Here is a 24399-nt window from a genome sequence, read left to right as displayed (position 1 = left end):
GTGTTTTCAAAAAGCATAAAACCTAGAGAGCATTTCTGTGCCCTGGGAAGGGCTGGGAAGCGAACAGAGGACTTCTCCACATGGCTCCACACTTCATCTGGGACTTGAAAAACAAACCCACCTCGTGGGATACTAATTCAGTCCTTGGTTTCTTTCTTGTATCAAATGCTGCCAACTGTGCCTTAAATTTGGGCCAGATGCACGATGGTTTTATGATGTGGTGCTGTGAGGAAGTCTGGGTTGAATCTAACAGAGGCTCTGCTAATGGGGCTGCTCCTTCAGGGCAGCGGGGCGGTGCTGGCATGGGATTCTCCAGCTATTCCCTCTGTGGGAATGTCTTCAGGGGGAGCTAAAGGTTGGGTTTGCCGGGGTGGCTGGGGCACAGTGGGGCTGGTAGTGTGGGGAGAGGGGCTGAAGGTCTTCTGATGCACTGGGACCTGGGGAGAGCCTCCTGTGTCACTTGAGCAGAAAATGTCAGGGTTTGTTGAGGTTCGTTCCTGGATCACTTGTGTGCTGCAGGAACTACATTCATACATTGCCAGGGCAGGTCTTGCTCCTTGTCCAGAAGGACAGAACGGGCAAGGATGGATAATGCTCCTCCCAGGGTCTCCTTACCCAGCACAGCAGAGACAGCAGCTCAGGAGCAGCCCAGCTCAGTGCATGGCACTGTCCTGCAATCGAAACCTAATCACAAGACTGTCCTGCTCCTTTCTGATCTCATCCCATCCCAAAAGCTTTGTGGAGGATCAACCAAATCTCCTGTGTTTTCATTTGCTAAGCTCAGTCAAGTGATACAAAACCCAGAGCGCTTTCTCTGCCAGTCCAAATTTGCAGTGATTAAATTGTGCTGTTGTAGGGGGTTAATTTCCACGGACAGATATGAATAACTATCAGTTAATATGCCTAGGGATCATAAGGAATATGTGGTAGCCTTTACAGCTATTTAGCTGACAGAAATTGGCATAATTCCTTTGAATTCCTTTGAATCTAACTCAGTGTTGTCTCTCTCCTGTTCTCCTTCCCAACAATCTGATCACTGTCTTCACAGTGTGGGGAAACTTTCTCCTCTTTACCCAGCACTTATTTTCCAGTGAGAGCCCAAACTGCTTTGTTGTCCCCTGTTCTTAAACCTGCCTGCTGATTCCTGACCCTCCAAAGCTTCCCATGGCAATGGCACACCCACTGTCACTGTGCAGGAGTCTGGGGCTGTGAGCGAGGTCAACTCAGCATCAGCTGTGGAACTACAAGTGTTTTATATAATAAATAAATACATTATTTATTATATATTTAAAATGCACATAATTCAGCTTTGCACAGGCCTGACCAACTGAATTGCATGGCTACTATCATGTAGGGTGGCAAATTATGATGCCAACAGTTTGATGTACTGAGTACAAACCATTCCAGGGGAACATAGAACTTGCCCAGTTTTTCCTGTGATTGATAAATATAAATAACTGGAAAAGTTCTCTACACAAGCACAGCAATTTCTCTGAATTTAACAGATTTGCTAAAAATAAAGGGAAATACAGTCAAGTATCATCAATAGCAGCATAAATCCAGTAACTTCTAATTCAGGACAATTAAATTCTAAGTGTGATGCAAGAACTCTATAAGGCAATTACACTTCTGTCTAAGACACTTTTCAATAAAAATACCTGCCTCCGTTCCTGCAAGTTGGGCCAAGAGCCTCCAGAGAACAACCTGTCTTGGGAGCTTTTCATCTCCTCCTGGTGTGAGGGAGTCCCAAGGTCTTCCAGCCATAGAGCTTTTGCAAAATACTCTGCTCTTTGGAGTTCAGATTCTGTCTCAGAACAAGAAACACAAAGAAAAAATAAAATAAAAAAATAATATAAAACCAACATACATATATCCCCCCCAAACCTTCCAACTGGAACAGAACAGTGTTCTTGAGTCAAATTAAAAATGCAAAAAAAGCAGCTTCTGAGAAGTTTGATAGCAGGAGAAATGTTTGGCTCCATGTTTAAGCTCATTTAGACCATTTTCCTGCCAGCAGCCTCCTGCCCTGGTGCCCATGGCATGAACACTGCAGACATTCCTGTGACTGGGGGCTGTTTGCTGAGCTCAGTGGATGCAGCTGCACAAATCCAGTGGAGTCCAGTGGGATTTCGCAGGACAAACAAGTCTATGGCAGGGCTGATGGCAACATTGTCAGTACTTGGGTCGATATTTTCCTGCTCTAAAGTAATGACAGAGCCAGGGCTATTTACTGGAAACAGTTAATTAAGGGTAAGTGAAGATTAGACTGTGCCCATCCATTTTATTTGCCCCACAGTGATGCAGCTGGCCCCACCCTCTGGGCAATGGATAACAAACCTCCTGCTAAAGTTTGCCCCATTTATACTATGACATAACTTTCAAAAGTATTTTGGATGTGGGTTTGACCTTAGTAAGTCATCTTAGGAACAGGCTCCCCCTCCGCTGGGGCACTTCTCAGGTTGTGCTGCAACACCGAAGCAGGAAGGGGGTGGCAGCAGTTTGGTTCCACATGCAGAGTTTGGTGTGGCTCTGGGGTCTCCACCACCCCACGGGCTCGGTGCTGACACACAGTAAATCCCTGAGCTGAGCCAAAGTGCCTGACTCAGTGTGGGAGCAGAGGTTCACTGCAATAAATTAGGCAGGAACAGGGAAAACCACTGGTTTCTGCTATCCAGCAGCTCATTTTTGTTCTTATTCTTCAGTTAGCAATCTATAAAAAAATTATTGCCAAACCTGACTCTTCCCTCCAGAGTCTACAACATCCTCTGTGCCAGGTGGTGCAATAATTCAAAATAGGGCAGACCTGGGAGAGAGTTAGAGGAGAGTTAGGAAGCAAATTCCAAAATTCCATCTCCACTGCAGCTGGTTCCTTCCTGCTAAAGGCTGAGTAAGGAGAAACCCAATATTGCAGCTCTGTAGTAACACTGGAAGAGTGTAATTTCCATTCCATTCGAATTTTAACATGAACAAAAGTATTCCTTTGGCTTGATAGATTCCACACATGCTTCCCACCTGTTTCCATTTTAATGCAAAAATAGAAACACTCCAGTTCATATCTCATTTCCAAGTTGGCACAAGTCCCTGGTTGGTTGGTAGTGCTATAACTTAAGAGAATGGTGTAACTCTGCTCTTATTTTGCTACGTTTTTCTTCCCCCCCAACATACTGAACACGAAGAGCTGGTTCTTCATTTGGTGCCAACTGGTGAAGTTCTGGCTCTTCTGCAAAAGAGACCCCATGACAAATGCAAATTACTGCAATGTTGGGTAACATTACTAAGAAATGTAAAAATTATGTTTCTGCCTAAGAAATGAATGCTTAGACCAAAATAATGCAGGAAACCACAAAGACCCTCCCAAAAAATCTGTCCTTAGTTCAGTGTTACAGATCCAACTATGCTGGCCTGGATTGAGGAGCTGCTTCATACACAGCTTGTCAACAAACATGGAGAAAGGATTTTTTTGAACTGTGGGTGATGTCAGCAATAAAAGACTTCAGTGAATAATCCTAAATAAGGAGTAAGCATTTAAACAAAGAGCCACTGTGGAATTTACAGACAAATACATCAATTGTATTACATTACATCCCTTGTAAAATGGACAGCATTTGACTCAAGGGTGCAGTGGTCACTTCAGTCTTTTGCATCTCCACCAACTTTTAGAGGCTAAGAAGTACTAAAGAAGATGAAAAAGAATTATGTTAATCAGTGATGAGGATTGCATCTGTCCTGAGAGTTTTGATAGGTCCAGACTGGACATCAGGAGGAATTTCTTCATGGAAAGGGCTGTTAAACATGAGAAGGGGCTGCCCAGAGAGGGGGTGGAGTCACAATACCTGGAGGTGTTCAGGAAATGACTGGCTGTGACACTCAGTGCCATGGTCTGGTTGACAAGGTGGTGATGAGTCAAAGGTTGGACTTGATGCCCTCAGAGGTGTTTTCCAACCTGTGACAGCACATAAGCACGAGCCCATCTTCAGTACACCTGGACTGGCCTCAGCCCTCAGATCAGTGTCCAGCTGAGGATGGGCAGGCAGCAGCAGAACAGATCTGCTGGCAAAATACAGCTGGCCAGTCTGAAATCCTGTGCACTCCCATAAGCTCCCACTCAGCCACGCTGGACCTCCCTTTCTGTGCCCAACAGCAGCAGCAGCTCCTGCTGTGGCAGAGTGCTGGTGCCACACGTGCAGCTCTATTGCAGCCTGGGAACACTGCTGCTTTCATGCTCTGGAGCCAATGAGAAGGGGAAAAAACTAAAAAAGAACTAGCCCTGCCTTAGCTCTTTGGCAGAAGAGCAATAATTTCAATGCACACCCCCCCATGCTCTGCTGGGTTCCAGGCAATGGTGTCGCTCGCAGTGAAACAGCCCAGCTGTGCTCTCTCCCTGAGGGACTGCAAGGAAATGTTCTCTCCCTCACTTCTGCTTCAACAGGGGGGACATGATTTCAGATTACACCACTCAAGTGATCAACATCCAAATTATTGGTCCACAAAAAAAACCCCCAAAAACCCCAAACCAAAACCACCCATGAAACCTGTGGTGTAACTTCAAACATGTATATGAGGATTTCCATGCTTGCAACTCTCCTGTGTAGGTGTATAATGATTCCCACTGATTATCTCACCATATGTCTTATTTTCCTTTAAAAAAAACCCCAACACATTTTTGTGACATGTTAGACAGCCTAAAATAACACATGTAATCCTGCTCTGACAGAATTTAATGCCACTATTCCCACTGACTGAACTGATTCAGGATTTGGCCCCAGTGAGGAAAAGCCCACGCTGTGTGCAGAGGTGCAGGGCTATAAATGCAGTCCCTCTGCACTGGGGACACACTGATCTCTTCTGACATAGATGGTCAGTCCTGTCACGGTACAGGCACAGCTACCACTGAATTAAAAAGAGAAAAAAACAGGTTCAAGATTTGCACTTGAGGTCAGTACAGCAGGATCAGTGTGGTTGGGAAATCTGTACATGTGCTTTTTCTTTGGGAAAAATTGTGGCCCAAAGATGCTGCTCAACTCTGGAGAGTCACAGCAAGAATTCTATAATTCCTGCAGTAAATTTTGGTTCCCCCTTACAGTGAGGACCTCCACAAGCACCAGGCTCTCATGTCTGTGGTACAACTTCCTGCAGTGTATTCCCTGCGTGTCCAGCAAACAGGTTTTCCAGGTGCAAAGCGGTGCATGGACCAACAGCCAGAGGGATAACGCTCAGAAGCACATGAGAGCTCCATGTGGCAGGTCCTGCACCACAACAGAGTCAGGGCAGCCTTGAGTCACAGTCCCCAGGGAGGCTTCCCAAACACAAAACTTTCTAGGAGGAGACACAAGCTGAGCCCCAGCTGAAGTTTATCCCAGGTTTGGCCCTTCCTGCTGTTCCACTGGGACACCTGCCTGACCCAGGACAGGGAGCAGTGGTGACACCTTGTGCAACAGGGAAATGCCTTGTCAGTGTCAACTGCCCTGATGGCAACTCCTCCAGCAGGGCTGGATCTCCACCATGGCGTGGCAAAGAGACAAATCTCTTTTGCTGGCAAGTGCAAACAGGGCTGTTTTAGAGAAATTAGGTCCTGGTGCAGCTGGGAATTCCCTGAAAGGAGGGCAGCTGAGAGCAGCAACAGGCACTGTCCAGCCACTGCAAGCCAACTGACCATCTGAGGGCTCTTGCAATAGGGCGTTACGGACAGATTCTTTGGCTTTTTCTCTGATGACCTACAGGAATTCAGTACAAAAGGTGTGCAGCTCACCTGCAAACAGAAGGGATTCTGTATCTGGCAGCAAAAAGGCACTGCTGTTGCTGAGTCTTTTTTACCTGCCTGAGGTCTCTGTTTCATGCTCTGCTTGGATTCCAGAGAAACCACGACCAGCAGGGGCAGACTGATAGTTATTAAAAATAATAAGCTGAAGAATGACATATCCCTGGCTGTGGAATGAAATACTTGACACACCAGATGGGCCTTCTTATCACTGATTTCTCCAGCTTACCCACTCAATATTGATAACATGCTCAGAGAGTTTGTAAAGTCGTGCCAATAAACACAAATGCCTAAAACTGTCTGCAACAAGGCTTTGTGATAAGAGATGAGAGAAGAAAGTTCTTTCCTGAAGTTATAAGGAGTTTGAAGCTGTCTTTCTGGAAGATGGGTATAAAGCTCTGAGTGTTCACTGCTGGGAGAGGTTACTGGTGGATCCCCTCAAGGCTTGGGCTCTGCCACACATCTTGGTGTCAGAGAGAAAGTTTTGTGCATTACCTGGAACTGAGCTGTTGAAACACTCATTTGAGAGGGTTCATATTAATAAATATTCCAGTAAAAAGAATGAATAGTGAGATGAGAAATTTTGCAGATGATGCAAATGTGGCCACAAAGTACCACCGAAAACCCCGAGTGGCAGTGCAGCAAAATGGCTGATGTGGTGCAGTGTCAACAGAGGCAGAGAACTCACCCTCACTGCACCAGCCCTGACAATAACATCCAGCACAGAGAGCTGGGAGGCCTCTGCAAATGTCATTTAGAGTCCATCAGAAGAGCAACTATCAGGTTAGGAATGAGTTGGCAAAGAGGCAGGAACAAATCAGAAAACATCATTACAGCTCAGTGAAAATGCAGCCCCATGGGAATGTGTTTTCTGGCCATTGAACTCCAGAAAAGCTGAGGTGAACTGGAAAGCACAGGAAGGAAAGCATTCAGGATGAGGGGAGATGGGCAACAGCTTCCACAAAGATGGAAGAACAAGCAGATGGGGAGCCCTCAGGGTGGGGAGGGGAGACAGAGCAGCAGGCTCAGTAAAGGTCTGTCAGATCATGACTGATACCGAAAGAAGCAAATAGAAACTGTCTGTTCACTGGTTCTCCTAAGAATTAGAGGGAACCTGGTGGTGCTGTCACACCAGAACGTTGAAACCAGCAGAAGGAAGTACTTTTTCATACAAAGCATAATTAAATTGTGGAACTCATTGCCACAGGATGTTGCGGAGGCCAAAAGTTATAAATGGCCTGAGAAAGGGATCAAAAACATTTGAGGAGGACAGATCCATGGGTGGCTGTTAAAACACCCTGGGCTGGAGGCAGCCTCTGCTTTGGGAAGTCCATAAACCGCGAGTGCCTGAAGCGATTTGGGTGCAGGAGGGGAGGGACTGCTGAGCCCCCTCCAGGAGCTGTCTCCTCCTGCCTCCCCTCTTGGCTCTGCTGGGGGAGAGGATGCTGGGACATGGGACACTGGCCCACGTGGCCTTCTGGTGTGCCACTGGTCAGTTCCCAGCTCTGCTATCTCTTCTTACCTTAATTAAAAAGGAAACCCAACAAAAGTATGACCTAAAACAGGAGAAGGGGAAGAAACCACCCCAGCCCTCCACACACTGTTAGTAGGCAGCCTAGTAGTTGTTTTATTTTCTTTAGAGTGGACTTTGTGTTGCAAGTGGCAGGAAGCCATGAACCACAAAAATAAAATAATTCTAACCCTAGTGCTAAGTAAGGAAAACAAAGATGGCTCAGCAATTAGCAGCATTATATATGTTAGTACTAAGTAACAACAGATGTCAGGACTTGAGCCCTTTGCATTCCTCACGATCCTCGGGAAACCAAAGCCCTTTGACGTCGCTATACATTCCTGCAGTTATTTCGGTTCTGAGGCAGCAGCAAAGGCTGTGGGATGTTGCAACGTGCAGGTTGCTGGGCCTGGCTGGGTCTCACCTGCGTGTCCCTCCCCGCGCCGTGTCCCTGTGCAGACGAACAGGCGGCTGTGCCGTGACCCTGCGCCGGCAGACCCTGCAAAGACATGCGCTGCCTGAGTCATTAGCAAGCATGCGGAGCTAATTGGCAAAATACTCATAAAAGATTTTGAAGGTGGGTTAATTACAATTCATTACACTGTAAACTGTCCCCAGGCTATTGTTAAAAAATGCAGGAGTTTCAGGGTCCAGTATTTTATGATTCATTTTGCCATGCAGTGAAAAACAGACTCTATATCAAACTGCATTCATTATAGTTAAGACCACAAAATCTTTATGGGTTTTCCCAACATTCCCTCCTTGTTATATGAATTCATATGGACTGCACATTTCTAACCATTGGCAAGAAGGCATGAAATAAAATTTATTATATTTTCTTACCTTCTCCTCCGTGCAGATTTAAAACCTGCCCGTTCCAGTTCCTTTACCTCCTCCCACCTCAATTCGAGCTGATAGGATGGGAAATGGAAAATAAACAGAGAAATGACAGGGAACAACTTTGCCACACTGAAGATCTGGTTGTCTTATCAACCTGGATGATGCCTGTCCTCACAGGGACTTCAGCTCCAAAGGAACACCAGTAATGAAACAGTTTCTTCCTGAATAGACACATTTTTACTAGCCACTTGTATTTCCAGATGAAGGCTTTTGTATCTAAGCCCAGGAGGCACCTCCAGATACGTGTTTAGGCAAAGGTACCACTTTACTCACACTTGTGATAACTCCCCACATGCTTTTCTGGACAGGGACCTTTGTCCCCCCACAGCCAAATCCTCCAGTTTATAAAAGAAGATAACAGAGACTTTGACTGTCTTTGCTTATGCCAGCACTGTCAAATACTTCTGTTTTCTTATGAAAGGTCTGTGGGAGGGAGGCATTACTAGTGATTAGCTTGGTATAATTCTCAATACTGCTGTGTTGAGGCAAATTTAATAGAGGACCCAGCTGTGACCTCTGTGGGAGCCCAGCCAAGCCCTGCTCATCAGTGCTACCTTTGTACCCTTCTCTGGGGTGCTCCTTCTCTCCTTGTGCTGGCTGGCACTTGGGCTCTCCTTTCAGGCTTAAATGCTGCCATTCAGCCAGGCTTTTTGTCCACCCCAAAATGCTGAGCTCTGTTTGCCTCTGCAAACCCAGTGGAGTTTCTGCTGCGTTGGCCCAGCCTGTCTGACTGCAGCCAGCCCTGCTGTGCAGGTACATCTGTCCTTGAGAGAACTGCTGGCATTCCCAGCTTGGCCGAGCTAATTCTGGGGTTAAATATGTTGCCTCTAAACGTATCATTACTGCAAAGTAAATTATGGAAGCAGCCAGGGACTAGAGCTCTCTCCCATGGAAAACACTGATGACATGGATGGATTTGGTTCTTTGAGTTAATATTTTACTTTTTGATTTTTTTGAAGTGATGGGGAGAAGAAATCTCTTGCTCAGGCAATCACCAAATTACTGGTCTTAGTTTTTTCTTCTTGAAACCTCTAAATCTTTCAATGAAAGTGGACAACTTTGGAGGCAAAATTTTGCATTCAAATTGAAAAATGTCTTCTCCATTACAAAAGAAAATTAATAGCAAAACCCAACCCAAACCCTTCCAGCCTGAAATGGGTCACGTGGGAATACCAGTTTGTTCTGGTAAGACTCAGTAATGGATTTATTGCAGTGTGCGATGGTTTTGTTTGCATTAACATAGTGTGAAGTGATAAATATCTTGGATTGGGTCTTTTGTCTGAGGTTTTCTCTGGGAAACTGGATTTTCTTAATGACAGTGCCAGAGCTGCCATATTTACTGTGACCAAGGCTCTGTCCAGCCTGACAGGCTGATCCCTCCCAAATGATGGGAGTGGAAGCTGCGACACTGGGAATGAAGCTCGAGGGGTCACCTGTGCTGTGTGATTTACGACAGGGGCATTTTCCTACCTGGACATCCTCTGTAGATGTGCCTCCTGCTTCCCCTTCTTGCTCTCCCAATTGCACTGGTGGGGACCAAGAGCTGGGCAAACCCCAGCAGGAGTTCACAGCCCAGTGACCAGAGCTCGGCTGGGTTTTTCTTTGCTCTTTGGGAGCAAAGAACTTGAAAATCAGAGTTCAGTGACAGTGATATTTACGGCAACTCTGACTAATCTCTGTGCCTGGGACCTAACAACTATATCCAAAAACATTAGCAAACACTTCTTTTGTCTTGTTTTGTTTTGGTGAGAATTACTGTTGTTCCTGTTGCCATCTCACCTGGAAGCAGCACATGGAGCCACTTCATCAGCTTCATTTCGTGACATTTAGCAATGTCAGTGCTGTTGTTGGACAGATGTACCAGTGACTGAAATGGAAACAAAGAGGGGGAAAATTAGTGACCAGAATTTTCCAAACTCTCACAAAATATTTGTTTCTAGTGGTGGAGATATTTTGCAAGTGGCAGGTGTCAGCATTAAGTACTGAATTCTTCATTCTCCCTTTGGTCTCATTATAAACACAGTATTTGTTTTTAAACTAGCCTGACCTTTTTCATCACTTCTCTTTAGGGTCAGTCCTCTGCAAGGCACACAGATGCTGAATTTGGACAGGACCCCTTAACCACAATATAATATACTATACAGTATATAATATATGAAGCTCCAAAATTTCAGAGACTCCAATAACAATATTGTGCAGAAATTGGGATTTTCGCCATTGGCTTGACTGGCTCTAAAATTATACCCTTGCTGCTCCTTGGAATTCATTTTTGATTTGGAAATCATCTTGACAAATGCTGTGATCCATTTCCCTCCAAGGAGATTCCTGCTACTTCATTGTTTCAGCGAGGCTGTAAATAACAGAAGAGCCTTACTCACCAAGTGCTGCTCCGGTCCCAGCTCAGCTCAGAGGAGTCAGGAATGGGCAACAGCAAAATGTTAACCAAATTCCTTCAAATCTCAGAAGAAATGTTGAGTAGAGCTTCTCCAGGACTGCAGAAAACTCTCCATGGGAAACTGTCAGCATTTCTATTTAACATGTTGTGTCAACATTTGGCATCTGAATCAGCTGGTGAAGTGTTAGGAAAAACCAGGAAAAGACAATATTTTGGATACTAGGAACATACAGCTTTGTGAGTTAACCCACACAAAATGCATCCATCTCTCCATCTAGAATAGACACACTACCTACATATAAAGTTTTCCTTGCCAACTATGCACTTGTGCATATGTGATACTGACATACAGGAAACTCCCAGCCAGCTCCAGCTTTGAGCCACTTAGAAAGCAGGTTTGGTTTTTGCTTGGTTGTTTAACAAGCCTCATTTTGACCCACGGCCTCTCCCAGCCAGGAGATGGACATGTCAAAAGCCTCTCTGGGATGTTATGCCTTTGGGATTGGCCATTGCTGTTGGTGCTTCCAGAGTTACTGCCATCACTAAAGACCTCTGGATACCTCCCTGCAGGTGTTCAGGGAGGGAGTTTGTCCCCACTGGCCACCTGTGGCAAAAATCCCGTTGGCTGCAGTGAACCTGCATTTCATTCCCAGTCCTTGGAAAATTTTTACAGATAAAAGCAACCTGGAGCCTTTCAGTGAATTGGGGTGCCCTGTGTGACCCTGGACAAGGTGCTCCTTGCCTTCACTTCCCCTCTGCAAGATGGAGCAGTAACACTGGATGTGCTCCTCATGTTTATTGAAATGCTGAACACCTCCAGGCAAGGCAATCCCTCACAACGTGTCTCTACAGTGTCTACTGGAAGGCCCTTGTCTCAGCTCAACCTCCAGGGACTACATGAAGGCAAGCACTAGGACTTGGCAGGCTGCAGAATTGCAGCTAGAAATCTAACACCACATTAGTTCTCATTCTCTCCTGCTGCTGGCACTTGGCCCTGTTCAGGATGATTTTGTTTTGGTTGGTTTTTTAAAGAAGGTACAAGACCAAATCCCAAGGGTCCTCTGTCTCCCATTCCCATGACAGTTTTCTTCACACTCACAGTCTGTCTCAGAAGTGTCCCAGGGCTTCCCCTTCAGATGTTAAACTAGCAGAAAGCAGGACAGCAGCCCTCTCACTAGTCCTGGAGCCGCAGCTGTAATCAGCAGCTTTATGATGAAGTTCATCTGGAAGAGCAAAGGAAAGGAGAAAAAAACAAAACGCAAACCAAAACAAGGGAATGCCATCAAAGTCTTTCCAAGTCAGAGATTCATTTTACCTTTGTCAATGGCTGTGGTTTTCAAGGATAAAGATCAAAGCGCTGACCGTGGGCAGAGCTCTGACAAAGCTGAGATCAGTCTGTTGAAGCCTAACATTAGTGCTACAGTTAGACTGTGTCTAGACGAGCAGTGGGTGCCCATGCCAGGTTTGGCAAACACGGCAGTGAGGGCTTGCATCAGAGCTGGAGGAAGAGGAGTGAGGCATCCAAACTGCACAGGGCAGGGAGCAATCAGGCTCCAGCAGAGTGGAACTGGAAAAAGGAAGTTTAGTGAAAAACCCCAACCCCAAAAAACCCATTCCCACAGAGAGACAGCTGAGAAGATCCATCCCCCCCTCTCTGCTCCTTTTTTTTGTATTGTGATTAATGTACACAGAAAGCTGAGATATCTGGGGGAAAGTAATGCCAAATTCTTATCAATACAGATGAGCTGGCTTCATATTCCTCCAGCCCTTTCATGTGGAAATGAGACTGCATTTGATGAGGCCAAGCCCATGTTTGAAATAGCTCAGCTGGGATGTGCTCCTGGTGAGGGTTCAGGTGCCTGTGCAGAGAATGGCTATAGCAGGACCCTTCCTGAGGGCACAGGGAGCCTTCAGCTTCCTGCCTTTCCCTCTTCCCCCTCGGGAGGACACAGCCCTTGCTCCAAGAGATAAATCCACACTGAGTCTGAGCTGCCTCGGTGGAAGGAGCAAGGTGGGTTTGGCTGCTGAGGGGCCGTGGCCTGCAGGGTGCCCACCTTTCCCTACATTAAAAACAACACCCTTGTCATGTCCCAGAGGAGGGGGTGGATAACAAGACAAGTACATACACATGTACAGCAGCTTCTGTTATTACCCCTGGGGCCCTGCATGTGCTTGGTCCAGGGCTTGGACAGAGGAGAGAGGAGCACCAGCATCGCTCTTGTGTGTGTGGCACTCTGTTCTTGGCTGAGTCTGGGGCTGAGAACGCTCTACAGGATGGGTACAGGATGAACTCCAAACACTGCGTGCTGCTGGACAGCCCCAGCACTAGAGCATCTCAAAGCTCCCCAGGTCCTTTAAATCAACCCTTTCTCCTCACAGCTCCATTGGCTTCCTCCAGTCATGACAAGTTCAAAGGAAGCTGCGGACTGATGTGGGCAAACACGATCTCCAGTGGATGACGACAGACCAGAGGAAATATTTTCATAAACTGTCTGGTTTCAGCTGTGCTTTACACAGAGGAATGCCTGCCCATTGTCAGGAATATGGCACAGCAGTTGCTGGAAACAATTAGCCAAAGCACTGGTCACACACTATTCTCAGCTCTGCCACTGACTCACCTGCACGGCCTCGGGGGAGTTACTTGCATGCCTGAGCCTCAGTTTGCCCTTGGTAATGGCAGAGATAGTAACAGTCTCACCGAGTGCTGCGAGAATTAGTTAATTAATATTTGGAAAGCACTTTGTGCCTTGACGTCTTTGTGCCTTTGTTTACCCATCAGGAATATCAGAGATAATAACTGTCTCATGGAGAGCTACAAGGATTAATTAATTATTTGAAAAGCAGTTTGAGATCCTTGGATGAAAGATCCTATATGAGTAAAACATATCATTAAAAACATCTCCCGGTCCTCTGTGAAGTTAAAATAAAGCTGGAGCTTCTTAGTCATTCAAATAATTAAACCATAAATACTGTTTATTTTAATCTTCCCTTTAAAAATAATCTAATCTAGGCAGCGATACCAGCCGAAGAATGAAAAATGTTTCAAATTCAGGAGACCTATCAATTTGAAAAGCTTGATTCTTAATTGCTTCTTGATGTCTATCAATGGAAAGTGAGAGCAATTGTATTCCCAATGCCTGCAAAGGCACGGGCAGCTGGAGGAGCCCCACAGCTCCTCTGCAGGGTTCCAGCCCGCACCTTCTGCGGACACAGCAGTGTGGCTGCACAGGGTTTCTCCCACTACCCCATCTGACTTGCTAACCAACAGGGAGGTGCAGAATAGCCCATCCCACAGGCATGCCAAGGACAGCTTCCCCCAAAAACATGGGGGCTCTGAAGCAGCTTCTCCTCCCAGGAACGGGGGCAAAGGGACAATCAGACTGAGCAAAGGCACTGGTCATCAGCAGAAAAATTGGTGGAGTTTGTATTTAAGATCATGTTTCGCTCAGAGGGGTACATGCCAAATCTGGAAAGCCCACTCAGTCACTTCTCTGGGGACTTAGTGCATATTGAGACATAAAATATATGTGCATCTTTCTTTCTCTGTAGCTTTTGTTTTACAAAGTACAGATGTGAAGCAGGGGTTTGCAGAATCAAGGTCCCAGCTTTTACCTGAAAGGGGCCTCTTTTAAGGTGTAACTCCTGCTGGGAACCTGCTGCGCTGGCCACCCCAACCACCACCCCCAGAGCCTTCCAGGAGCCCAGCGGACCTTGTCTCAGCCTTTCCAGGGCCTCCCCCTCCTCTCTGCCCGTAGCTTTGGCAGCCATTGCCAAGTAGCCTGCGTGGGAATGTGGGGAGGAAGAAAGGATCTAATTGCCTTCCCCAGTTCCAGCGTTTTCATTAGTTAAATGTCCTTCTGCCTTTCCACGCTGGTCCAGCTTCTACTGAATTTTCATCAGCCCAGAAGAGGCCTTCAGGGCCATTTGAAAGTACCCATCAGATAAAAGCGATTGTCATCCTCCTTATGTGGCAGGCCAGGAAGCAGCCACAGGGAGACTGGTCACACAGGAAGAAGAGGAGAGAGCTGGTGACTCAGAGCTTTTGATTCCCAGCTGGGAGCTTGAGACGCCACTCCAGCCAAGCATAAAAGCACATGGTTATCTCTCAACTCATGAATAATCCCATTGATTTAAGTCATAAACTTCAGCATCATGGCCTTAACCATCTGTCTATGCTCACCAAAAGCAGATCAACACGATACAGGTCTGCAAAGACACAAAATATTCCTCTTGACATAAAGGAATAGGAGCAAATGGTACTTTCTGTGGTGCAGGTTTCTGTGTAGGAGAACCAGCAATGGGGACGGAAAGGTGGCTTGGTCCCCAAAGGTGAGGAGTCCCTCAGGGATGATGGAGCTCCTGTGCCCCCCAGAAGCTCTCTCCATGCTGGATGTGAGTGGGCTCAGTCACCTCCCTCGCAATCATCCCACTGGATGCACGCAGGGAGCTGCTTAGCCAGCTGCAGTGACACTGACCTTGGTGGTAATTCCTCAGAGCCCAGTCCCCAGGCTTTGCTGGAAGGGAACCAGGCTCCCCTGGGAGGTGAAAGGGGCATTTGCATGCATGATGATAACCAGTGTCCTCTCCCAACTGGGATTTACTGAGTTCTTTATCCCTTTACTCATCTGGTTGTGGAGGACGCTCACTCATAAGCAGAGACATCCCTCAAAACTCTGAAAACCAGTTCAGGATACACTTCACTCCACCCCAGCTGCTCCTGACCTGGCCTTTCCAGCGCAGCACTAAGAGATCAAGGGAAAGAAGAAGGAAGCTACGCCACTGCTGCTGGTGGGAGAGCAAGTGAAGCGACCTAAATTATTCAGGGTGTTGCTTCCAGATGGCCTGAGCTGTCCATATCCTCTATTATGCAAAGGAATAGTTTCACAGACAAAGTACAGAGGACCAGAGATACCAGAGCATTTGGGGAACATAGCTGACTGAAAAATGTTTTCCTTCTAGCTGGTGACATGGGAATTTTGTGTTGTTCAGCCCTTCACCAGAGGGGAAGTGTGTTAGCCCAGAGAGGGAGCAGAAAGGCAGTGAACCCAATCAGAATTAGGTAATTCTGTTAGCAATTTGTAAGGGCAGGGTTTAGGTTTTGCAGACTGGGACAGAGGTGGTAGTTTAAATAAAATGTTCTATAAACCTGGGCAAAGCCCATTTTACTTCTCACTTATGAGGAGTTTTTGGTTTGGCCCTTTGCAGCTGTGGCCGCTGCCTCGTGACCTCTCAGCTGGAGATGTCTGAGCTAAATGGACCCAATCCTCATTGCCTAATATGTCCAGCTATTCTTCCTGGGCTGCATCCCTCTGCTGCCTCATGTCATTATGGCATGTGGACATGGAAAGTGAAGGTGTGAAAGGAAAGCTATTTGTGCTGCCTGTAACTCACGACAGTTCCGATACGGGTGCAACTCTCCCCGGGCACTGCGTGTGCTGCAGCGGGGCTGGGCCACAGCTCTGGGGCTGGGGCTTCCAGGGGGGCTCCAGGATAGAAAACTAGGCCAGGCTTCCCTTCTGGCTTCTTGATAACTGAAATTCAACTGATTAAGTCCCGGATTAGGAAGGGTGGACTATCAGCTCTTGGGCTGGTTTCTGAACTGGTTCACTCTCTAAGAATCAGTGGCCAATATGGCATCAAATTCATGCCCTTGCCCTTGGTTGCAGATTCCCCTGGAAAAGAGGTTCGAGCTTAAAATTTGTAGTTAATTTTCCTCTCTTTAATTTTTCCCTAGGAATGCAAGGGGCAACAAAATGAGGAAAGCACAGGAGGGACAGAGGAGCCCTGCTTCAGCCTGGCACACTGCTCAGGCACTTGGCAGTCCGACTCCTGCTCCAAGCCCTTCCTTCAGACTACTGCCTGACCTCAGGTAAACTGCACCATTGCTCAAATAGTTAAATACAGCATTCCTTCTACAGCATTTACAAACCAAGAGGTGAGAAGCATCACCTTGGAGCCAGGCACTTGTAGTACTGTTTACTAAGGTATCTACTCCCAAATTCAAGGCATGGAAAAACCAAGGGTTTCATAACAAAGTGTAGAAAAACCCCAACAAACACTGGCTCCAACACTCCCTTTCAGACCACACCCCAAAGCAAGTGAGACTAAGGTGGACAAATCCTCCTCTGGCAGGGCGCCAGAGCCAGAGCACCCTTTGCCCAGTCCCAGTCTATTTCCCACCATGCAAAGTCATCGCAGGAACAGGCTGGCATGGCCCAGAGACTCCATGGCACTGCACCTTTGCTCCTGACAGCACTGCCAGCCAACTGCCAGCGTCTCAGTGTCTGGCCAAAGCACATGGCAGACGGCTGTCTGTAGCTGCGACCTGGGAAAATGGGGATAACATCAGGAAAAAACAAAACCAGCTGACGTACCTACTGCTCCCATCTCAGCCCACTCTGGGAGATGCCTCCTTGCCGTGCACTGACTCAGCTCCCGCTCCTGTGGGCCTTCAGCACTCCCTGGAGCTGCCCTGTGCTCGCGGGCTCGGGGCTGTTGGCATATCCCGTCCTATCTGCTGGTGTGAGGACTTCACAGCCAGTGCTGGGAACCAGTGGCTTGGCTATTTCCACCCTGTTTTGGCTGGTTTGGCCCACCTGTGTGTGTGAACACACCAGCAGCCTCCCCAGTGGGTCAGGAGGTCAGGATGGAGCAACAGCACCCACCTGGGAGTATTCCCTGGCTCCTTTGGAAAATCTCCCCAGATTTTCATTGGATCTCAGGTTACCCACAAAGTATCTGCCTGGATCTCAGCTTTGATTCTCCACTCTGTAGCTTTGTCCCAGCCTGGCTGGGGCAGTGCCTTTCCCTCAGAGACCACAACTGACAGCTCTGCTCTCAGGGAGAGGGAGGAATGGGGCAGTGGTTGTGTTTTGAGGGTGCGGAGAGGGAAAGGCTGTTTGAGGCCACTCTTTGCAAGGGGCACCTGCAGGGCTGGTGAGGATGATCGGCAATCATCTTCTTTCTCCTTCCCTGGGTGGGTAACTCCACATGGGGGACCACCATTGCTGGCTGTTCCACTGCCCCCTCCCCAGGTCCCACATTCCTGGCTCTCCCCACGCAGCTGTGCCACGCCAGTTCTCCACCAACCTCCCCACCAGTACCCAGGCAAGTCCTGCCCCTTTAGCTGTGGTGTGCCACCTTCAGAAAAGTGGGTTAGATCAAAGAGTTCTCCAGATTTCCACCAGCTGTGGGGCTGGCCAAGGGACAGTGAGGCAGGATTGTCATTTGGCATGGATGGCTCACCTCTTCACCAGCTGTGACAAACACAGGGGACTGAGCTCCACCAGTAGATGTGTTGTCTTCTCCACCTGCTCTGCTGGACCAGTGGCTTCATCTCTGCAAAATAAGCACACACTGAGAGGCTGAAACTGCCAAGTGGGAATTGAGTTTGTATGCACACAAAGAGCCAGCCAAAGAAGGAGAAAACATCCATCTCTGAAGGTTTTCAAGATTTGGACATTTGACTTCATGTTTTGGTATGTTCAAACACAATCTGTCTACTCCCATCCAGCAAAACAAGAGGAAGCAAAACCAGCCCAGTCATTTAAAGTCAGGGTTGCTGTGGCTAAAAAGCATATGAAGCTAAAGATAGATTAGTCCAAACCTATGACATGAACACAAATCCGCACCCCATCCTGAGGGGGGGGGGTTCCTTTCTCTCCTGTTGTGCTAAGAAATTCTGGTCAGAATAGCGGGAAGTGAAATGCAAAGAAAAAAATACTCCTAAAGTAAATAATAATCCTCCTTCCAAAACTAAAGCTCTGCTGTAGAACTTCCATGTTCCTCAGCCCTGTATGTTTTGTGTTTGAGAAAATTCCTCGTAGGGTGTAAAGATTTTACCTATCTGAGCGTTGGATGGTTTCATTATTAGCAGGCCACAAATGAATAGAGTGGATGATGCAAAAATGAGTGCCAATAAAACATCTACACCAATTCTTCATTCTGTGTGAAACATCTTTTATATGTATGTATATACGTAATACTATAAATAATAGAAATTATGCTCATATTTTATACCAGGGATGTAAACACTGGTCCCAGCAGCAGTGGCAAATGAACCACTCACATTTTCTGATTGCATAATTTGCCTAGAGGATGAATACATAATTACACTATAATTAAGTATAATAAACAGAGAAAATGATTTGAGAAGGAAAAATTATCACAGCCTCAACCACATCAGCCAGAAGCTCTCTTCTAATTAAGTTATTTTATTAAACAAAATGTTTTTAAGGTGGGTCCCCTTTGAAAATGTACATTATAGCCCATGTAATGCAATTTACTTTATAAGTAAAACACAGCTTGTGTATGGACAGATGATGGTATCTGATGGGCCTCATGGAATACACAGCCACTGGGGCCAGTCCAGCCAGGTGCTCACACCCTGGGCTAAGGAGCAGACCCCGAGTGCAGCCTTTTATTGGCACTCCCTTTGTGTATTGCTTGTTTGGGGTTTTTTCCCCCTCATTTAAAGAGAGAAATGCTTGGAGCTAATTCTGATGTTGTCATTCTGAAATGATACAGCAGAGGTGAAGGACAAGAAAAGAGGTGGCTCAAGCTGGCCCAAACAGCTCATGCTGTTTGGAGTTGAGTCTTAAACAGAGTTTCAGTTCCTCTCAGATGCTCTACCCTCAAGCTGTTCAGTGCTTGACAAGAAGCAAAGATTGAGCTTTTATGTTCCTGTGGCTGAAGAAATCCCAAATAGAGGCTCCTGACTTGCAGGGCTCAGGAGGATTCACCTCACCTGCTCCTGTCCATGGCAGAGGGACACCCTCCAGCTCACTCCTCTCAGAATCACAGCTGATTTTGGCCAACACCTGCCCCCAGCCACCTTGGGCCTGCAGGAACCATTAGAGGAGTCCTGGGGCATTACTTTGCAGTCAGCAGTTTCAGCCATGAGATTACTGGACACATCTGCCTCATTTCCACATTCCTCTTCCTCTTGGGAGTGCTTGGAGATTGTGATCAGGCCTCTCTGCCTGATACCAATCTCTGCTGGTTTCCTGGCTCTTCAAGGCTCCCACAGCCTTGCAATGTTCTTTGGGAAGATCTCTGTGCATCAGTGACCTGATTTCTTAACTATTTACTCCTTTCTTCAGTTCCCAAGTCAAAACTTCGAAGGTTAACTTGCAGTGATTTAGATTTTCTTTCAGGTGATTGTAAGAAAGACCATAACCTCAGTAACTCGTCCCTTTCGTACCTGCTAGGGATGAGATCTCAGAATGGATTTACACCCCAGCCTGGGGGAAAAACATGCCTGGTCAGCACCAGGTTGGATGGGGCCCTGAGCAACCTCCTCTAGTGAGTGGCATCTCTGCCCATGGCAGGGAGGTGGGAACTAGATGATCTTTAAGGTCCCTTCCAACCCAAACCACTCCATGATTCTATGGACAGTTCAGGGAAAAAAGAGGCTGTGTCCTAAACTATCAGTTGTCCACAGCAGGACAAGGTCCTGGAATTCAAACTGTTGAATGTTGTGTTGTGAGAATGTCTCCAAATGCCCAAGGAAGATGTCTTTCCCTCACTCTGCCTACTGCTGACCAGCATATCAGAAAGGGTGCGGAGGTCCAGAGGAATCTTCTCTCGTTTAGACTTTTCCACTCTTACGTATTTGCAGACCTCGGAGCCACAACATGTGGCAGGTTATTATTGATGGATTACTGAAACGCCCCAGGGTCTGTACACTCCTTGTTGCAGTTTCTCTCCTCATCTCCTTCAATCCCACTGGAATGGTGACCTGATTTCAATGAGGAGCTGCCATGACAAATCACGTGGCAGTCACAGACGTTGCAAACTTGAGCCAAAGAGTCATTCTCAAATGCTTGGCAAATGCCAGACCACAGAAACTCAATGTGTCGTAAGATTCAACTTGGTCCCATAATGATGGGTGGGAAAAAGGAGGAGGATTAGCGTAGACCTCAAAGTGTTTTACAAAGGGAGACAAATGCTGCTATTCCCATTTATTGGATAGGGCAACGGCAAGTTGAGACTTGCACCAGGTCACCTAATTAATCAGCCAGAAAACTGCCACTGAAACCCACATTCTGGTCTAAACAGGTTCTCAGACTGCCCTCATCACTGTAACATCTGAGTACCCTCCAGTAGTGCATCAGGAGAGTTTGGGCATGTCTGCGCTGGTCGATGCAAACAGCTGCTGTCACTCCAGCCCCTTCTCAGCCCACTGGACAAAAGCCACCTCCAGGTGGAAGGTGTGCAGCCACAGTCACACCATCCCCAGCCCAGGTGTAGGAACCCCACCACCAACTGGGCTGAAAGCTCAACACACCACCTCTCCAGCTCACCCCTGTGGCTTCCAGGGCAAAGCTTGGTCATGAGGCACGGACCAAGCAGACGTGAGACTGTCTCTGAGAGCAGACACCTTTTTTGTTCTAAATTCAGTTTCACCTGTAGTGCCCTTCAGAGTATTTCCTCGTGCTTTAGTTCTCACTGAGCCATGGAGACAGAGCACAAATGTGCTGGTTATCTCACCACAGCCTTATGGCTGCTCAGAGGAGAGATTTGGAAGACACTTAAACAGGGGCATCTGGATACACCAACATAAAAAAAAAAACAAACAAAAAGAAAAAAAGAAAGTATCCAAAATACATTTAGTCAGTAAGAAAAAAGGGAAGAGAAGGAGGGCATCTCTAAACTCAAGATCTATTTGTCATGAGCAAGAGTACTAAAAAATGGGTAACTTAATGACCTGAAGGCAGACTGGCTGTTATTACAGGGCACTGCGCTGGCAAAGCTCCTGTACGTCACAACAATCATTCTCCCCAGACTTCTCTTGCCTTCCAAGGCATGAGGAAACACCAGTGCATTTGGCCTCAATGCCCTAGCAGGCAGCAGCACTTCCCCGTGGGAGCTGACACAGCCATGGCAAGGCCGTGCTTTTCAGCAGCTACAAAAGCCCCGTGTGACCCGGCGAGTCTGACGCAGAGCTGAAGAGACGAGTCCTGCTCCAAGGAAGCTAAAAATCCCAAGGTGCCCCGAGACCTTGTCCTGGACTACTCACACTCCCAGGTTTAGAAATCCTTTGAGGGTTGCTAAGTTCACACGAACCACTCCCAGCTCTGGAAGTCCAACTCTGCTCACCCTGATTTTGTTTTCCTCCCCGGCGCCTACTTCCCATGGGCAAGGTGGGCTTTGATCCGGAGCAGCACAGCTCCTGTCCTGGATCCGAATCCCTGCTGGCAGCTCTCCAGCGGCTTCCCCAGCTCATCCCCCTTCGCCTGGGGAAAGCAGGGCGGTGTGTGGGCGGCTGGTTCTTTACAGCTTTGCATTTGTTGGACTTCAGCACAAAGCCCCGAGCGAGCACCGGTCACGCATATGCAGAGAGGGCACAGACGCTGCTGGAAAAACGGACCTGCTTCCCTTGGCCACTATCATCCAGGAAGTTTGTGGCAGAGCTGCAAATAAAATCCAGACATTTTGCCTTTCGGGGCTGTGTCTTCACAACAACGCTGCTCTTCCTCTGGGCATCTGGGCTCGTTGTCTTATCGCTGCTCAGTGTGTTTCCTTAAAGGGCAAGAGCGCTGGGAAAGCCACGCTTCAATTCTGTAGAGAAAATGACACCCCCGCCATAGGAAAACCCCATAGATTTTTGCAATTATTGCCATGCACGGATAGCTTTCCCTCCCTTTGTGATCTTTACCACTTCCTCACCATATGGAAAAGGCCTGATCCTGATGAAAACAGTCATGGTTCCAGAAACGCCACTGCGACGCTGTTGATTTACCTCCACAGAGGATGTGGCCCAACACTCTTGGCCAGACTTCCCTGCAGGCAGGCAGTCCCCTCTCGGGCTCCTCCACCCAGAGAGCTGGGGGAAGTCATGCAACAAGAACTTTGCTCCACTTCACCTGGCCCACCCAGGGAACAGCTATTTCTGTACAGACACGGGAAACCCAAGCCTTGTCCCTTTAATCTAACATCTCCTGCATGTTGCTAAACCTAATTTGAAAAAAAAACCAACCTGAAAATAGCATTAAAGGAAGCAGAGGATTTGAACAGCACTATATTTTAAAGACAGTCTTTCTGGAAAACACTGTATTTAAAAAATGAGCCTTTTAAACCATGAGGCTTCTGAAACTATAAAGCCATCCCAAGCTTCCTCTGAGATAAGGCTTGTAATTTGGAACTGAGTAATGGAGTATAAACACAATTGGCTTTGTATTAAGAGGCAATGTGTAATCATCTGGCAGTGTCATGCTGCCCCCACTCCAGAGGGGTTTGGGGCTATTTGTGCTGGAAATTAAAGCTAAGAGCAGCTCAGTGATGAAGGCTGATCACCCTCCACACCCGGCAGAAGGATGGTGTCTCACGGTACAAATCTGCCTGGAACTTTGGAGGCAAAAATCCACACTTTTGAGCATTTATGGTCCTCTATCTCCCACACTTGCAGGACTCTTTATTTAAGATGCAAGCCTGCAACTCGAAGTGTTTGGAAGGGCAGCTGTTGAGCTGTGGTAGGCAGAGGTTTCACACCGCACCTTTTAAGTGAGCTGACACAAATTCAAAATTATTTTAACAAGAAGATTTCATTCCTTCATATTCCCTTATGCCTGTTAAAGGCATGGCAAACCCAGAAAAACACAGCAGTTTCTGTGGGGGTTTAATGCCAGGTATAAATATCTATGTAGGAACCTTTCAGACCTCCTTCCATTCCCAGAGCAAGGAACCAGATCTGACTTGGGATTTTTTAATTTTCTTCCAATTTCCTGGCATGGAATGTGACAGCCAGGCAGATGTGTGTGCCTTGATCTCTGGTGTGGATCTCCTCCTGCACTCTCCTCTGTTTTTCCAAGCCTCAATAGGGGAAAGTGGAATTGCTGTCCAGAAACATTAATCACAGCATCTCAGGCCTGTAAATTCTGAGTTCTCCTCCTGGAGCTTTGGAAGACTTTGACCCATTTTCAAAACTGGGTCTAAAGCTTATATACATAAGGGGAGCACACATACTTGGAGCATCTGCAAAAACATATGGTAGTTTCACATGCCACTAACCAGTTTCCTGGACTAAACACACATAAGTGCAGGCTTTGTGAGAACCAGCAGTTTCTGACTCTCATCCCTGAACCGCAGTCCTTCCTCCACTCAGAGATACCATTTCCCTCCTAATTTGGCAAGTTACTGCACAGAGTCTTTCTGGATCCTTATTCTTGTATGGCCATTTTTGCAGGTGAAGCTCCTCTCTGGCCTCCCTGACAATCTCTTGAAACACCTTCCCAACACAGAGAGCTGTTGTGTCATCTCTGCTTGATCCCAAACGGCAAAAAGAAGCCTTTCCAGGATCAGTAATTACACTTTAGATATCTTGGGACTGTTCTGGACTGCTCATCTGCAGACCTCATTGCAAAATTTTCCATCTAAACGTTTTGTTTAATGAAAGTGTTTTGCCAAAAGACCTGCTTTCCTTAAATATATTTTTGAAGCAGAACTTCTAAACCTTCTGGCAGCTGTTTCTGACAATATCACTTTTCCTGTCTTATCAACATTTTCTGTGCAAACATACCCACTTACCAGCATGTTTTCCATTTTAGCCACCAAACTGGAGTCCCACATGGCTTCTGCTCCTGCCACTACTGCTGACAAAGCAACAAACCCCAGGGAATGGATTTAAGCAAACATACATACATGTGGAGAGTCCCTCCTGCCCCTTTCTGTGCCTGTACCTATGCCTATGCCACTCATGTGGTACATTAGTTTAAACTCTCTGAAACACCCAGCAATGGAGATCCAAAGCCTTTCTGCATCATCAGTTCCAGCATCTCCCTCTCTTTATGGACAGAGCTTTCCTAAACCCCCACCTCCTTTGTTTTGCTGCAAATA

General features: G+C 47.0%; 1 protein-coding gene and 1 long non-coding RNA gene across 2 annotated transcripts in view; one reads left to right on the top strand and one right to left on the bottom strand.

Moving 5' to 3' along the window:
• The window catches only part of BMP2 (bone morphogenetic protein 2), a 69258-nt gene extending 45081 nt beyond the window's left edge, over positions 1 to 24177 (top strand). Inside the window, exons 4-5 of the mRNA XM_071582166.1 lie at positions 16298 to 16432; positions 24111 to 24177. Coding sequence (XP_071438267.1) covers positions 16298 to 16432; positions 24111 to 24159 — 184 coding nt within the window. The 3' untranslated portion in view covers positions 24160 to 24177. The remainder of the gene's footprint in view (positions 1 to 16297; positions 16433 to 24110) is intronic.
• Positions 1514 to 3943, bottom strand: LOC139668504 (uncharacterized). Its single transcript, XR_011697082.1, has 3 exons — positions 3834 to 3943; positions 2734 to 2803; positions 1514 to 1804 (listed from the first exon to the last, which is right to left on the bottom strand). It is a non-coding gene; the product is annotated as an uncharacterized lncRNA (long non-coding RNA).
• Positions 24178 to 24399: the final 222 nt, after the last annotated feature.

Source organism: Pithys albifrons, chromosome 2 (assembly GCF_047495875.1).
Source record: "Pithys albifrons albifrons isolate INPA30051 chromosome 2, PitAlb_v1, whole genome shotgun sequence".
NCBI classification, from domain to species: Eukaryota; Metazoa; Chordata; class Aves; order Passeriformes; family Thamnophilidae; genus Pithys; species Pithys albifrons.
Note: the sequence above shows the minus strand (reverse complement) of the source record. Positions and strands in the feature narration are given on the sequence as shown.